At 38.1% G+C, this 18,116-nt stretch overlaps 1 protein-coding gene across 9 annotated transcripts in view; it reads right to left on the bottom strand.

Annotated features, from left to right (window-relative positions):
• The window catches only part of LOC107216750 (afadin), a 115,366-nt gene that overhangs the window by 45,576 nt on the left and 51,674 nt on the right, over window positions 1–18,116 (bottom strand). For all 9 annotated transcript variants that reach the window (XR_006906383.1, XM_046746375.1, XM_046746373.1 and 6 more), the window contains exons 3-6: window positions 16,793–16,985; window positions 14,568–14,849; window positions 12,055–12,338; window positions 10,809–10,908 (exon numbers count right to left, since the gene is read on the bottom strand). Coding sequence is in view for 8 of the 9 variants with exons in the window: in XM_046746375.1 (XP_046602331.1) it covers window positions 10,809–10,908; window positions 12,055–12,338; window positions 14,568–14,849; window positions 16,793–16,985 (859 nt within the window). In the remaining variant the exon portion in view is untranslated. The remainder of the gene's footprint in view (window positions 1–10,808; window positions 10,909–12,054; window positions 12,339–14,567; window positions 14,850–16,792; window positions 16,986–18,116) is intronic.

The following is an 18,116-nucleotide window of genomic DNA, read 5'->3' as shown; positions in this document are numbered from 1 at the left end:
AAGGTTTATGCGAGACTCCTTTCTCGTTACTGATGATGGAAAAGGTTCGTCAACGTGACTCGATTCGTTGAATAATAACGTAAGTTGCGTCGTGTATTAATTCCGGAATATACAGAGAGGCGAGAAAAAACATGAGAATCATTTCTCACACAGCTGTACCTATATTCAAGATATTACGACCGAACGTCATGTCGGAGATAATCTTATATGACGTATAAGGTGTGCTGCAATCGTCAGGGATATTTATAATAACTGGAAAAAAAAGAATATCACGGGATACGTAATATCATCGTAAATAAAAATCCAATCAAATCGCTCCGATCGTTTTACACAAAGTTAAAAGGGTAAAGTTTTCTACGAATCGGAGAAAATTCCGTTGGTATAACGGCTCGGAACTGAACTGTCTGCAGGGAAAGCCAACAAATCGTATTGATTTCCGATTACTATCGTACAGAGACGTAAACACATTCTACCTCGCAAACTGCACTACATGGTACATAATCTTTACGTATGTATTATTAGGGTGTATTGAAAAACCGCGTTTTTCAAATTTCGAAACGGGACTAGCGAGGAAAATTTCGGTGTTGAAAAAAAAATAAAACAGTTTCAAGAAGAACATTTTTCTTTAATATTTTCAGGTTGAGCAAACCGTTTAAAATTTGGGAATTTCCTTATTAGAGCGAAATGTTGCTAAATATAGTAAGGAAAACATGAAAAGTCGATACTGGTATATTTTTTTTTTCAATAGATAATAGCTGTAGGACAGTAAAATATGAATCTGGCTGATCTACACCCCCTGGCTGATCTACACCCCCACAACGATGTCGCGATGTGACGTGCACTATAATCATAATAATTTTTCTGACTTGAGAAAAGTGATTTGCGAGACTCACGCAGTCTTCAAAATGACAAATAGAACGTGATATTTTCGTTTCGAAAATACTGTTAAAGGTTTACAATGTATAAAAGTTTGTTAATAAACTTGCGAATTGGATTAATTTTGCAAATTGAACGAATCGATATGTCTAAGAACAAGGAAAAGTTTGGCTGGTCGATCGTTTTTAAAATTCCTACGAGGTTTTATTGGATATCGCACGTACCTACGGGGATTTGCACAGCAGTTCAGTGATGAAAAAGGCAATAAATAACAAGGGTGGAAAGAATGAAAAATTGATCGGACCTTCGTGCAACAAGGTATACGATCACAGCCTGACTGGGGTGTAATTTTTCTCTGATCGAAGTGAAGGCATGCAAAATTCAATGTTTGATCACCTGAGCTTGGCGCCTAACGGTGGACCAGGAACGGGGAACGGGGACTTTAAATATTCAACGAGTATTTCCCGCCGCCGCGCCGGAAGAGTAAACGCAGTCGCCATCATCATCTTTCCGGCTATTCAAGTGTAAAAACTGAATGACAAGCACTCGCCGGCCGAACCCGGAGCCTTTGAAAAAGCACATTACTGTGTAAACGCGGGGGTTTCGAATGCCGTGTCTTCCATGTGGAAGGTGCGAGTCTGCACCCTTGGAAGAGTTGAGATTGAAAGTTAACAAGGAGGAAATTGCCAAGATTTTTTTTTACACCATCAGCCTTCGAGCGCTCGGAGAATCACTTTTAGAAAATTCTTCTTGCGAGGCTTGTTTGCCCGATGCGTTAATATTTCACGCATCGGGATGTTGCAAGGTAAAATCCCGGTCCAACAAAGACGACAATGCCCCAGTATAATTGTGTCCATAAATTATAATGCACGGATGAAAACGCGCTTCAAGATCGCGAACATTTTTTCAATCTCGGTGTGAATCGGGACAGGTTGAGAAAAATGATTCGTATATGATATTTTCTTGTTTCTTATTCGTCAAGTAGAAAAACTTTCATCATACTTAGAAAATTATATTATTTCTCTGTTTCACGGAGATGTTGCAAATGTGCAAATTAACACGGAGTACATGCGCCTGCATTTATGCAATTTGAGATACATTTCCTCCAATCGTGGATCTGTGTAAGATAAATCGATCGCTTTGTGAACCATATTATACCTAATGCTTAAATGGTCACTGGAAAAACAGTCTCGCGAGAGAAAAATGTAAAATCTTATCGCATCAAGGCGATGGCTCTCAACGCGTCACCGGTTCTTGGACACATACCGAGAAAAGCCATAATCATAATACGTGCGGGGCCAAAGGCAGTTATTCCAAACTGTTCTGGTTAGCGTCTAAACCAAGCTCAGATTAGATTAGAGTTTCGTTCTGGCGTAGCGTTAATCCAAAGCAGCCAGCGAGTCAAAACAATTTACACCGTACATCATCACAAACTTACCATAGGAACACACCGCGTGTGTGTTGGCTTCTGCTTTTCCTGCTGCTGCTGTTGCTGCTGCTGGCAAATGCGGAGGAACGAATCGAGTCGTAGCGTCGCGTTCGTCGCGTGGCAATTAAAGTATGAGCAAAATAAAAAGCGAGGTAGCAAAACTTGGCAAAAGTGGCTTTTAAAAAGAAGAACCTTACAAAGTTTCAAACACAATATATGGCCCTACAAAATGTTATCACGTATGTATATATATACATATATGTATAATTATACATAGTTTTGAACTAGATCCGTCAAGCGATTAGAGTCAAGAATTCGTAGCGGTACTACCATTGTAATCTCGAAGAACGAGACTCGAAATATAATTGCTACGGTAACTCCGTAAAGTTTGCTATTATAGGTATTATAAGATCCTACGTTAATTAGGAAACTGTACAACGAACTCGACATGACTTGACAAAGACCGGTAACTGAGTCTAAAACGTACCGGAGGATGTTTCAACGTCATCCTTTCACGACTTGGCGAAGATCGTCCAAGGTAAGAAGCCCCTGGGCTATTTTCAGAAGTGTAGAGCGGGAAGTCCGCCTTTGCCAAGCGTCACTTCCGTTATCTTTATTGCAAACTCTGACCGGATGCAGACGTAGTTACGCCGCGTAATTACAATCTGGGCTTGTCTCTCCTGCAGAAGGACGTTGAACGCCGAGTTGGTGATAAAAAAAAGTTTATTTTTTATTTTTTTTATCACTAACAGTGGGACAAAGTTGTTTAAAATACTTGAGGAAATTTCAAACTGAAACTTTAGTGTCAGGAATGATGTTTAAAAGTTCGGGAGAGGTTTGAATTCCCTTTAAAATATAACTGCAGGCTCTTGCTAATTGTGAATTCACGTCGATGTTAATTCTTTATCAGATTAAAGAGGTTGGTTAGCCAAAAGTCGATACTTTTCATTAATTTTATTACAAGGTATTCGTGCATTGATTGTTTGGAAAAATACTGCGTTTGTACGGTACAAAGACGTCTTTGAAAATGCGAAAATAGAAAATACCGAAATTGTAAACAATCGTATGCTCCGACATAGATGCTTTATTTAAAATGGCTTCGAATTTGGTAAAAAAATCTAGTAAATTCTTTCTGATTTTATTCAAAAGACTATTTTCCATAAATTGACTAAGACAAATTTTCTTTTTTTCCAGTAGTCAATTCAGTATTGCCATTTGTTGATTACGATCAATAATTATCGATGTTGTAAAATTATGTATTTAACGGCTTTGGGGAAAATGATATTTTGAGTAAGACGGACCATCGCAAAGTGAAATCGAATGAACTTCCTATGTTTCAAGTAATTTCGTGATTTGAAACGAAGCAACGATATCAAAGCCCTAGTATAATTCCAGTATTTTCTATTTCTGTATGTTCGAAGGTATCTTCACATCTTGCGAATGTAATAACTTTACGAATACTCAACTGTACGACTATCTCGCAACAAAATGAATTAAAAATGTCAAATCTCAGCCGCCAACCAACCAACCAACCTCCTCAAATTAAAATCTGGTTCAAATGTAAAACCTTTCAAATATTTCAAAAACAATTCTCGATACCTTTTCAACTGCATAATGAATCAGACAGTCTTAACGGCCACAGTTGAAACGCAGACGGTGCATTAGCCATCTGGTTGATAATAACAACGTCACTATCCCATCAGCGCAGAGTGCCAGTCAGTCTGATAATCGTTGACACGTAAACGTAACGTATAATACGAACTTTCGAACGAAGCCGAGCATTCAATTTAATATTAAAAATGTTTTAACCCCCCCCCCGCCACACACGCTACGGCAAGAGCAGCTCGTCCATCTTTTTCCTCTTTTTTTTTTTTGTTTGTAGAAAACGCAGTATTTATCAGCGCAGGATTATCCTCAGCTTAGCCTCGATCCTGTTCGTCCTTATCCAAGTTCTCCTCTATTTGCGAGGCGGGACTCGCGGAGCGAAAGAAAAATGGAGCCAATTTCGTGGCGGCCGGTAAAAGGTGAAAGGGTAGTTTGTTCCGCGTAACCCACACGAATGGTCTTGAAAGTACGAATAATTCTTCTGCCAACGCGCCGAATTTTCACCCGCTGTTGTTCCTCCGAACCTGGTTAATATTTCATCCTGCGCTATTTTTGTGTTTTTTTTTTTTTTCGCCTCAGATCCCCGCCCCATCTGACCTCGATATTTATATATATATATATATATTTATACAGGCATGTAAACGCCGTGTTTCTTTCATTAGCCGCGGCCATTGAATCCGCGGGAAAAGGTTGCCAGCCAGTAACCCTTTGATGCAAATATCTCCCTCGAGTCAAGATTCAAGTGGTTCCGGCGGCTGCGACGCTTTCATCTCGAAGCTCCTCTGTTTCATTAGTCAGGTTCAAACCGAGAGACTCGGCTCTCTGCGCGCTCTCACCCTTCGGTAAGATATGCTACAATAAAAAATAAAAAAAAATAAAAGAAATAAATTTAAAAAAAAAAGTACTCAAAACCGAACTTGTCGCGGCTCGTGTACAGCGGTTTTCCAAATTCTTGCCTCTCCGTCTCTCTCCTCGTTGTAATAAGCAAAAGGGAAGAGAAAGAAGATCGAAACTGAGTCACGTAGAGATCGGAAAGGACGGCAACGCGGTTCGACATCCTGCACAGCAAATTGAATTACAGTTTACAAGGGGTTGCGATTGGATTAAGTCCGCGTGCCTAGATACAGGGTAGGGTAGGCGAACGCGACAGAAACACAAACACGTGATTCGAAAACCCTAGGTTTACAATCTACATGCTAATCATCTACTGACCTCTAGGCGCACCTACAGTCCGCACTCTGTAGTTTCAACGGAGCTTACAATTAAGACCTCTGTTTCCGTACACAACGCCGGATGCAGCTCGGAAGAGATAATAATTGTTGAGTGCTTGCGTGAATTTTGCGCTTCGTTGTTCGTTAGTATGTGCTTCGTTTGAATCAAGTAAATCGCTCATTACTTCTAACAAGTAGCTGAATGATTTCATCAAATTTCACAGAGTTTTTACTAATTTTATGAGTGTACGTTACGTAAACAGTCATTGTAACGTGAACGGCTATGTATTGTGCTTAGTAAACTGTATGAAACATTGTATAATATCAATAAAACTTCGACAATTTTGGATGAAATTATTTACTGTTTCGTAGCAATGACATATACGATGCATTAAATCATATCGTGGCGTCAAACAATCGTGTATGATAAGTGCAATTATTTCAGTACGAAGGTTCGTACCCTACACCATCGAAGAAACACTCATTTTTGTGAGGAACAAAAACAAAACATCCCATAACCACGGAGTTTCGAAGGTTTTCACCATTTTCGTTCAGGTTTTATCAAGTTTTTTTGGTAAAGAATTTATTTTTCTCTCTTTAATCCTTATTTTCGATTCGCGTAAGCCGGACAGAGACAGAATACCGAAATCAATTCCTCGTCGTTTCTGTCGACATCTCTGGGAATGAAATAAAAAAAAAAAAAAAAACTATAAAAAAACAAATCACGGCAGCTCAAATACACAGACAGTCGCTTCATGATGAGAGTTCGGAAAGAGAATCATCGAAGGGAATTTGGGCCATTGGACTCGGTCCATCGGAAGCTGTTCCGTTGCAGGAGCGAATGATGCCTCATACGTACGCAAATTAGATTTTACATAGGTGTATTGATACGTACACATATATGTACATGTATAAATAAATCGTATAGGAATTATGCAACAAGAGTTACGTGCGCGGTTGTTGCATCATCACGCGTTTAGTTACGTTAGAGGCAGAGTTCTGTACATACATTATATGTGAAGCATATAATTATATACATATATATATATACCCATGAAAAAGCCGTGCAGGGTGTGCTCCGCTATGCAAATATAACTAACTGTGACGTAACTCTAATTCCATGGAGGAAAGAATATCGTCGTTCAACCGGCAAAAATAAAAAACTTTGATGTCGCATCGTCATCACTTCCGGAGTAAATTTTGCGATTCCATACTGCAGTATGTAATTTTATATTACTTTACGATTTATTATACTTTCTACTGCAGCGTGATTTTCATCTCAGCGCCACGCGCGTTCAGCCGTAAATTGTTCTATCACTCGGCAGAATAAATGCAAAGATGAAAATAGAGAAAGAAAAAATAAAGAAACAGAAATCTCGTCGTTTCGTGTGTAAGCCTCCTTTGTAGCTCTTTTGCATATATTCGAAGAACCATCAGCCGGCACCCTGCGACAGGAATGTTTATGATTTTAAAGGAAATAAAATTCTCTCGCCTGGAAGGCTACGACGACGAGATTCCCAAAGTGCCGCTCCGATTTTACGATAAAAGACCCATCCACGCTTATATACCAGGTTATTTCCTCGCAGGTCATTTATTTTTTTTTTTAATTATTTAAACTAACTGTCACAAATTTCAATAGAATTTAAATAGAAATATAGAAGAGCAAGAATATGTAGAATTGATTAAAAAATACAGGTATAAATTCTACAAATAGAAAAACTTATTGAATAAATATAAGTAGGTTGTATTCAATGAGATCAATTATAACCGAAAGTGAGAAAAATTCTTAATTAATCACAAGCTTTTCTGGCTTACTGGAGAAATTTATATGACATGAAAATAAAATCTATTTTTCCAACAGTAAAAAAAAAAAAGAGATTATTCCCGAGGTATAAGGAAACAGAAAGCGACTGGTTTCAACTTCGCTTCTAGGCTTAAAAGCAGCCGGGAAGTCGAGCGAGTAGGGTTGAACGAATGCGTGGTATTATTAGAATATAAGTTTTTATATTTATTGATTGATCTGTTAAAGGTGAAAACGAAGCGAATAACTTCGAAGGTAGATGAGAGACATGCGTAGGTCGAATGGTAAAGACGACGTGTGCCTTGGGACGAAAGCAACGAAGCGTAAGTGAGTGCAGAAAGCATAGTGCATAATCAGGGTTCTGGGAATGAGAGGAGCTATATAGATAGGTATGCACGGAATGTGCGAGTGATTGTTTAGTCTGACGAAATGAAGAGGCTTCCGGATAAGAGGGGCGAAGGATGAGTTGTGAGGGCGAAGAGGGATCGAGCACGTAACGCCAAAAATAAAAGTCGAGTCCTAATTAACACTTGAGATTAAACTTTCTCGACAGAGAGCGTATGATATTCGCTATTTTAAATTATCAAAAACGACGTGAATTAGACGTATAAAAAACCCTTAGTTTTCATTTTGTGAAGAGTGAAAGAGAACGAAAAAGCTGAAGAGAAAAAGAGAGAGGGACAGATATATGTATGCATATATATATATATATACGCGTTATGCGATATAAAAGCAGAGAAAAAAAAAAAAAAACGCATCGAAGCCAGCGAGTCGGCTGAATCCTGCGAAACAGCTATTTCGTTAATAGAATTTAAATTCACTCATCTGAATTTTGTTTCGAAGGTTGGAAATTTGCATTTCACGCCAAGAGCGCGCGAATTCTGAAACCGGTAAATGAAGCCCGGGGCTGAATTTATTCTATTAAAACAATACCAAAAACCAAAGCACTAGGCGACGTGTGTAAAGGAGGGAGATGACTTGAGATAGGTAAAGGAAAGGGTTGCTTGCATCGATCTAGCATCGCGGAAGCTTTGCGAACACGCGGATAAATGGAATATGGCTGGTTGATTAAATTCTCAAAAGCTTTCGGTCTTTCCCATCGCTTTTCAACGGGCGATAAAGCTTTTCGCCTGCAATTTTTATCGCGATAAATTCTCGAGAAGATTTTCTGCTGCAGCTTCGAGGATGCACGTATATGGTGCATTATGTGTATATATATATATATACATATATATATACGATGCATCCGATTGCCCTACATTGCGAGAGTTCAAAGGCAACTCTCGTTTCGTCAATGTTTATTTTATTTTTTCATCAAATAATCGAGCCGCGTATTGCAGTTCGGAAATATAAGTGTGTGCACGGTGATAAAAAATTTTTACATATTCATAGAACCTTTTGATAAAATCCTGCGAGAGATTCGCGCCTGTGAAAAATACGAGCGACGCGACGCCTCGGGGAATTGGGATTACGCGATTTGGAAAGTTGCAAGTATCGAAAAATTTCACGCGATTTTAGAGTTTGTTGTATACCGAAAGTTGTTGTACAGACGAAGAAAGATCGGAGTATTGGTATTGGACGCGTAAAATCTAAATCACACGCAATATTGCGCAAATTGTGTTATACAACACGGAAGTCATTTTGTACAGTCCCGTAAAAATATCAAATCCTATGTACGCGTTGCGAAAATATAAGTATTACAATCTACCTTTCTTTTTTTCATTTCTAATTATTCACTTTCTATAACTTTGCAGAATGTGTATAAATAATTGACAAGAAATCTTTTAATTTTCCTCTCTTTTGAAGCGGTCTTTTATTTTCACGGAAAGCTTTTTTACCCTTGGACGTGTAAGTTAGCTACGTAATTGCAGGGATCATTTTCTATGCTGGCAGACCCCTCCGGTGCTCTTGACTTCCGAATTTCTTCATCCCACGCCGAATCTAATGCCATTTACTAAAGGTCAGGTAAGGGTGCATCGATCGGTATTCGCGTAGGATGAGAAAGAGACTGAGAGAGTGAGAGAGTAAGAGAGAGAGAGAGAGAGAGAGAGAGCTTTCATCCTAAACCCGAAAGCCTGTTGTGGGATTTCTGAGGGACGCACGGAGCCCCATTACCGAAAATCTCTGCTCTACGAAATCCCCGTTATACCACGTGGACGAAAAGTACGTGCCGCTGGAAAAGCGAGTTCGCAAAAAAGCTGCTGATATTTGATATTATACGGAGTCCTGCCAGATTCCATAGTATCACATACAAAGTGTACCTTCGCGAAGAGTTGAAATTTGTGACAAGAAATGACGTGTGTTTCAAAATTTTACAAAACTTCTCAAGGGTTTCCAATGATTTTATAAGAATTTCAAATGATTTCATTGATTGCAGAGTTTGAACTGAGCTCCAATTTAACGACATATTAAAGGTGTTTTAGTATTTTTAAGAAGATCGGTGTTCATCCTGTTGTAAATTTGAAATATATATACACACAATTGTCTACATCCCTTCCCGAAATAGTCCACATCCTTAAAAATCGTCACGTGATATTGCAAGAAATATTTCACGCCAAGTACTCGTAATAACGTAGCTATTTACATAAAAGACCGAATTATAAATCTAGTCCAGTCTTGGAATATGTACGGGAGTAAAAAATTAAGAAGCAAATAGAAAAAGCCGTTACGTTACGAGGGAAAAAAATTCAGAAGACAAAAAATGATTACAGGTAGGCGTAACGTCATATTGAAATTTGCATACAGCTATCCGCATAAACTTTTCAAATGGATCAGGTAAAATTCGAGGAGATTTTATGCAAATGTTTTCCAAGCAGTGACAACCTCGAGGATATTTCCAGGACTTTTAGGACTGCCAGGAACGACGTGATAGACGTGTATACCAGGTTAGCCCAGGAAATAGATGGATAAATTCTATTACCACACAAGAGGAAACTTGATAAGAGCTACTCCTCCACTTTACGTCAAGGTCTCGGACTCGACAAGGCTTCGCGTGTATGTGCGAAATGAGAAGGGGGCTCTACATCGAGTTATGGAGGGTGGCTACACCCACCATAAGTGATGTTCTACTCTAGGCGTACAATTCCCTCCCTATACAAGTTTCTACCTGGTTTCAATGATTATATTTTCTTTTCTCTCTCGCAGATTGAATCATTTTTGATTCCGTTCTTGGAAATTTCTCCTGATAAAGACGGAGTGTTTGAATACATGTTAAATGTGGATTGAATCTCTTTCGAAAACGTCTACGCAAAGTTTGACGAAACAAAAATAACCAAGCGAGTTTGGTTGATCCTCGACACGTCCGAGTAACCGAATTTCTATTACCGTCATTTTCTTCATCAATAACCGTGAAAGATTTCTCAGACGCTGTACGTTGCATTCTTTTATAACCAGAGCCGTTGCCTTGCTGCGAACGAGCCTCAAAAAATTGCGTAAAAATCCTGACGATATTAGGCCGGTGGAAATAAATCTCACTCGTTTTATTTTACGATCGAAAATTCACGGCACGTATTTATGGTTATGAGCACGGTTGTGCAAACAAAAATCTTGAGAGAATTTTCCACCTCGAATTGCGACGAAGCCGCGTAAAAGCAGCGATTCCGCAGTTTTCAAGCTAGCCAAGTTTACGGCGAAATATTATAATACAGATGTGAAATTTTTCGTTCAAATGTCAGCGTTAGGTCAAATACAGTTTTGTGAGGTTGTATAATAAACGGGGAGATGTTAAATCTCAAACTGTACTCGTATATACTGAAAATTCTCTTCGTATAAATATTTAAACGGAGATGTATCCTTTGAAGTTCCTGCAGCATGACGGATTCAAATGTCAAGAGCATCGAGGGAAGAAAACGGGGGCAAAAGAATAAAGAAACGGAATAAAACTTACCCCGTGTCGTCGGATGATTCATTAGTATAGCCAAGGGACACTCGTCCTCGTCGAGTATGTATTCCTGGTTCGGATTCGTGTTCGTGTTCTCTCCGTTCACCTGCAACAATTCACCGAAGAAGAACTTTTCGATTAATACTTTATTATACGCGATCTACTTTCTCGTTTAAATTTATACTATGCTCTCTTACACCCCGCCTACTTCATCGCCCTGCACCTTACGAGTCTGTCCTTGGTCACAGGGCGGCTCGAATCAATTTCAATTAGAAATTCCAATCTTATGGTAATTTAATAATGAAACAATTTAAGCGAGCTAAAATGAGACAATTTTTCCTCTAAGATCAATGTTTTCCTCACTTTTTGGACAGCACACTGAGAAAAATTACATAATTTGTCTGCTGTTGCTGGACAATAATTTTAATAAAATTGGCGAGTATCGTGACAATAATATTGTTGGAATTGCAAGGTAATGTAGTACTAGTAACTATTTAGTGTAATTATTCTTGTCAATGCAACATTTTCTGGTTATTGCAAGATTGAATCTATTCATTTGGTTTGATGCATTTTTTTCAAATCCAAATAAGGAAAATATGGTACGAATAATCACAAACAAAAATACAGATACATACATATACATTTAACATGTACTAGATTTTTTTTGTCGTACCTGAAACTCGATCGAGTGATCAAAGTAGAGGAATAATTTTGAAATAATAAAATTTCACGAAATACTGAAAATAACTGAAATGAGAATTAAATTTCAAAATCGAATTCGCGTAAAAACTCTTCATTTTCGGTCTCGCCAAGAAGAAAAATAAAAAAAAAAAAAAAAGTACGGAATACTACGTTTAAGTCACGTTAGAATGACCCGTTTTCTACAGTTTACAGAGTCAGTACCGTCCGAAAATAAAGAGCGATACAAGTATGTGCGTCCAGTTTCCTGCAGACGAGTGTGTTTGGTCGGTGATGCAGTAAACTGGAACGACTCGTGGAAGAAATCCGCCGTAACAGCCCTCGTTCGGCTGTCGGTTCTTACCGACGAGAATTTAGTAGGTTTCTACTAGTTTTACGAAAAATAACGTAAAAACCTACAGTTTTTGCAGAAAAATAAGTCTCCGTTGAAATGTTTAAGGAAAGTTTGTCACTCCTTTCCCTCTTCCTCATCTTATAATTCTCATCCCATTTTGATTCGTCTTATTTCTGTACGAAAATTTACAGGAATCTGCAGAACGGATCGAAGTGTTACCTGGATCAAACAATATTGCTGAGGATCAGCCCGGTCGAGTCCGTACTTTGCCAACATTTCCCTGACAACGTGAGCGGCCGAATCTCTGACGCTGAGCAAAAGCGTCTTGTATGGTACGTCTTTGCACAATGCTTCGCCATAGATCTTCAAGGTACCGCCTGTGTCTGGACCACCATCTTTGCTTCTGAATTGCTGGAGCTTTCTTTCCAATTTTTGTTGACGTCGGCGCCGCATTACCGCTTCCGGGTTTGATATACTTCTTGTAAAACTTGTCTCGGGAAGTTCTGTAACAACAATTGAGACTCATCGTGAATTATCACGGTTCGCAAATAAAAATACCGCAATCTTTCTGGACTTCTCAAGGTCTACAGTTCTTCAGGTTTCAGTATTTTGGTCGTTCTTCTCTTCTTTCTTTATACAAAAATGAAACTTCTCTCGTAGTATTATATGTGAAGTAAATTTTTATTACGCATCCGTTGAAAACTATTTTTTATGTTCGAAATATTGCGTGGGGAGAATTTTAACTCAGAAATGAGACCTAATTTTGCGATGAAAAAAGAAACGATGTATCTACGCGCTCTCGAGTTTCGATAAACAGCAAATATTATTTACGAATCGTACAAGTAATAACACTGATTAAATTACGCGTTAAGAAACTGACACAACGAGCATTTGATGAATAAGTTTCAAGCATTTTTTCCCGTAGATAATTTAAAGAAATCTTCAATTTTTCCCTGATTTCTCAGGCATGCAATATTCTAATCTTGAATAATTATACGGTTTTACAAATTAGATGCAGTAACGAGTTGTGAAATCTATTTATTTATATTTTTTTTTTTTTGAAGAAGAAGAAGAAGAAGAAACAGAAATTAGCTCAGAATAAATTATATGCATGGTTCTTAGTGAAAGTTCATCGACAATTTACCGTTGTGAAATTGGGAGCAAATTATATTACACGATACATCTCGTAGACTTTATCAACCGTCAATTGAATAAATTATAAAGTCAAATTTAAAAATTTACTTGTTCAACAAATTATAATTCAAATGAATAAAACTTCGCGTATCTTGTAGGAAAAATAAATCATATAAAAATCAAGTTGATACAAATAAGACTCGAAAAAGTGGTTAAAGTTTTTACCACGTAAATTCGTCGACCGAGCTCTAGTATGAATGAAATGACGCGATTTCTGCTGTAACCACCAACTGCTAATAAATCGCTTACAAGCTAGTTTAGTTGTTGTAAAATCAATGACCATTCGCGTCGCGATTCAGCGCGCGTAGTTATGCGGCCTTACCGCTTTCTAACTAATCCCTAATTAGATGTTAGCGCATGATTTCCGAGTTGCATAATTTCCTCAGAGATACACAAACCTCTCGACCTGCGTACACAACTTGTACGTGCATTCTGTGCCTGTGTATAATATACGTATACGCAACTGCATGATAAATTTTCCCGTGAAATATCGACCGAACTACGGAAAGTTAGGAATTTAGCTCCTTGGCAACCTACTACGGCTAATCGATCCTATGTCAAAGGTCCACATTTCTTAGAAAGAACAAGTCTAACTGTATTGAATTACAAACTTGAAAACTGTAATCAAAGTCTTCTCGATAGATACGGTCGATTTCATTTCTGTTATTTCTTTTCTAGGGATATAAAAAAAAAAGTTTAAAAAAAGAATTGCTGACGAACTAAAGACCTCAAAAGCTTAGCGACAAATCGAGGCTTTCCTCTAAACGTGATCGATGATCAAGTTAATCATTAACCATCGAAAGTTTTTGCTCGTTACTCAATTTTCATACTTCACGAAGATGAACACGAAGATTTTTTTCAACAGTCGAGAGTGAAACGAATAATAATAAGGAGGTAATCATTATTTTGGTTCGCATTCGTAGAGCAAAATTTCATTGAATTGAGAATTTAAAACTCAATTACGTTATATTTTTATAATATAAACGATAGCATTATTAATATAGTGAAAACGTATTAAAACTATAATAAAGCGGAGCTTCGAATAGACGAATATTATAGTTATCCAAGTATGGATTTCACGAGATTGAAGTTAGTAAGAGTAATGTAATAAACAGACGAACGTAAAAAATCAATATAATTTTTAAAGCTTGCGGTAACTTTAAAAGAGTTCAATTTGCAACATATAAATTATTCTTCACCAATTTCAACCCTTATTCAATATCACTGTTTCGATACGAGTGAAAGCGTGCAGGTAACAACGATCTTTGCAAACAAACCGACTTTTTTCCATCAACCGTTATTCGTACAAGTATAGAAATTATGAATAAAAAAGCATCTTATTGTTAGCGAACTTTAAACTTTGCGACTATTTGTTGTGCAGTAGGTAATTTTTAAGCGTACTTGGAAAAAAAAACTGTAATGTTCGTGGGTTTGAGAAATATCCTCAAATTCTTTGAAAACAGAACCCAGCCACTTTCCAATTTATATATATATATATATATTTAATATATATTTTTATAAAAAGCACAATTCCTCACCAGTATACAATTTTTCAGCAACGCCATTTTGGTCTACAGCAATAACACTCTCGTCTTGTTCGCCGGCGCTCTTTAGCCGGCTAAGTTTCTCCTGCTTTTTCATTTGCTTCTTTTCCCTCCTGCTGAGTTTCCGCCGGAAGCTGGTGCCTTCGGAAAATCCAACACCCTGGGCGTTCGTCTTGTCGTCGATCCTCCGTAGCAGGAATCGACCTTCGCGATCATCGATGTGCCAATTGAGCTGGACCAGCAACGGTTTTTCCTCGAGGCCCAATTTTCGTTCCTCTGGTCCGCGTGAAAATGAAAATATTACGATGTAACGAAGATCGAGGAATACTTGAGACGATTAAAGCCAAGCGTTAAATCGCTGCATTTCTACAGCCACAACGACATCCGTCGAGGTGTATTGTTTACCAGATTCAAAATCTAGGCGCGGTCTCTTCAACCGCGTCACGTCCGGAACAACCAGTAGACAAAATAGACTTATGACACGCAGTTGTGCCACGCTGTTGACTCGCGATTAGTTATTTACTGTTTGAAATGCCACGAGCCGTGCTTTTGTAATTTTCTATCGACGTGATACGCATAGCGTAAGATAAGGAAGAACGTGATACGAAATTAGGCTACCCCTCATCTTCGTTTTGGTACCATGCATGTATTTATATTCACATACCTAGATGTTATACAATTATTAAAACGCTCGGGCACCAAAAGCGAAATGAAGAAACTACAGGATATCTTGGCAAGTTAAAAAAAATATCTGAAACGTTACAATTGTTTATTTAATACACCAATCAATGATTAGTTGTTGCCTGCAGATGCGGCGAATTCAACAGCTGTGGTATGGGTATGCTAATTGCATCGATCGTATAACTACAGTACTTCGATTTTGAAATTTACAGGTGTTGAGACGTTGGAGGAACTGTTTTTAGCTACGGGCTACGGAGAATATATACGTATTCAAATTAGAAACAGTATTAACATACTGGTTATTCCGAGTTTTAACCATCCTGCGCGAAACTTGTAACGCGTGGTAGTAATCCGAACGTAAGTTAATATACGGTTGATTATGAAATCGATGTAGTAAATTTCAACGTTTACGTTCATTCAAAACGAAAATTATGCATTTATTTCTGTTCGAAGATTAAGTTGGCTCGATATCCAAGCGGTTTGGTTATTCGTTTTTGTTATACGGAATGTGAGTGGGCATATTTCCTAGTATTATATTAGACAAATTTAATCTTAACTTGTGACGACGATTTTATACCTGCAGGCTTTAGAGTAAAGTTAGTTAAAACTTAGTTAAATAATCATTAGGCTGGTGTAAAATTCTTTCCTCGAAATGACGAGTTGTTATTCTAGCAAAAAATACTTTTCATCAAACTAACATAATAATCTGTATATTTTGCATGATGGTGCAAGTCTCTGAATGTGGATTATTAATTGTTGACAAGATATTGATATCCAAATATTTTGCTATTCTACAGAAACCCTAGGATTCAGCAAGTAAAAGCGACTCGTGAAAAATTACGAGAAAAGATTTCTCAAGAACTTTACCCTTTTTGGCAATTTTTGTTTGCGGTAAAAATCTGACGAAATAAAAGCTCAATTGTACGATTGTATTAGTAATAAATCAACTTGCATCACGTTGCTAGTTTTTATGCAATATCACGTTTATCTGTACACCCATTTATCATTGTCTTCTTTCAAGTACAACAATTATACCCAGGCATGTGTATAAAATAAGTAAACTAATCGCCCGTAGCCGTCTAGAGAATAACGAAAAAGGAAGAAAATGATGAACGATCGGTCCGTTTCAATCGTTGCGAATGACCAGAATGTCTCGCTGTTGTAAACTACAGTGACAAAAAGTTGAAGGTATGACATTTGTCAGAGTCGCGGCGACGATATCAGATCAATATACGGTAAGAAAATATCGTATTCTCTAAAAGCAACGCAAGAGAAATGAGAAGATGAGTTGATTTTTTGGTCCGATCCTAAAACTCAGCGTGACCTAAAGAAAAGATGCAGACGAAATAAGGGAGACTTTCTCTCCCGATAACGAAGGGGAATATTCGATTTTGCTTTTATTTCTTCCTCCTTTTTATCCGGATTTACTTTTCTTACATACAGGCACTGTCTCGCTTCTCAGACGGGAAAATGAAATCGTGAAAGCGAAAACATGCCGCACGAAAATAAGTTTGCGGCAAAATATATACAAGACTCACCTCCGTTCTCGTGGATCTCGTACAGAGCATATTCGGGCACTGACAGCATTCGCATGTCGGGGCGAAACTTTTCAATAAGAGTTTCGATCACGGCTTGGCTCGTAGCGTCTGAAGCCACCCTTATGCATTTCGTCGCCACCTTTTGCCCACTGTCTTGGAAATAGAACCGCATCACCCCGTGGAACTCCAATTCCTGTACGGTAAAAATGATATGACAAAGTGCAGTGGTTCGGTCTGCGAGGCAAAAAGCATCGCTAAAGACGGGCAAAATTTATGATTCACCGGGAGTCACTTCGCAATTCGATACCAGTTTACGCCATTATGCACGGCACAGGATTCTGGATTACGAAACTTGTACAAATAACCAGTCTGACAAGACTTTGCAGATTTTCTTATCGATTTCTGCGCCGTCAGCGTTTTTAGAAAACGTTTACCTACGGCAGCAGACCGTGATTCCGAACTTGAACATTTCGAACAGTTTTCAAACGAACGATGCCAGACGAATACCAAATTCTTCGACAGCTAGTCGACATTTCGGTCAGGTTTGACCCGGCTTGGATATGGTTGGTCGTGTGTAAAAACTATAGGTTTAAAATACCAAACTCAGCCGAGAATAAGTGAAAAAATATTGTCCAAGAGAGCCGATGACAATATTAACTGTACCAGATTTATTATAATAATCAAACTTTCAGAGCTAGACGAAATATTTTCAGATACAAAAATTTCCAAGTCTCAAGTAGTAATTATACCTAACCCAATTACTCTAACAACAACTCTGCGAATAAGTATTAAACTTTGAAACGTACCAAGGTCTCGTAAATATGACTCTTGCATACGATTACGAATGACAATCCCATTATATATACAGTAAAAAAAAAAGAAAAAAACTGTAATAAAACTGTAATATTCTTCAAATATACGCCGCGTTTCAAGGTGCAGCATGCTTGAATTTATACGCCTAAATAAACGGTCTTTTGTTATGAGAATTAGAAGACGTTCAGGTTCGTAGCCCCTCGTACATTCCCCGTTCACCTCAATCCCATCTCATATATATATGGGCAATCGTAGCCAGAACACGAGTCTCCAGAGAACAGTTTCCCCGTCGCCAAAACGACCTTGGTACATTTGTTTCCCGAAATACCTCATTCGTGTAGCGAGTTAGCGGGTGTCGGCATCGGTTTTTTGGGATTGGGGTAAAAAAAAAAAAAAAAAAAACAGGGTACTATGAAAACCGGAGTAACTGAGTGACCTTGTTTTGGGGGGTGAGATCACGTGAGTCCACGTCTTCCTACTTCACCGAAATATTCTGCATAAAGTAGAACAA

Source organism: Neodiprion lecontei, chromosome 1, assembly GCF_021901455.1.
Source record: "Neodiprion lecontei isolate iyNeoLeco1 chromosome 1, iyNeoLeco1.1, whole genome shotgun sequence".
In the NCBI taxonomy this organism is placed as follows: domain Eukaryota; kingdom Metazoa; phylum Arthropoda; class Insecta; order Hymenoptera; family Diprionidae; genus Neodiprion; species Neodiprion lecontei.
Note: the sequence above shows the minus strand (reverse complement) of the source record. Positions and strands in the feature narration are given on the sequence as shown.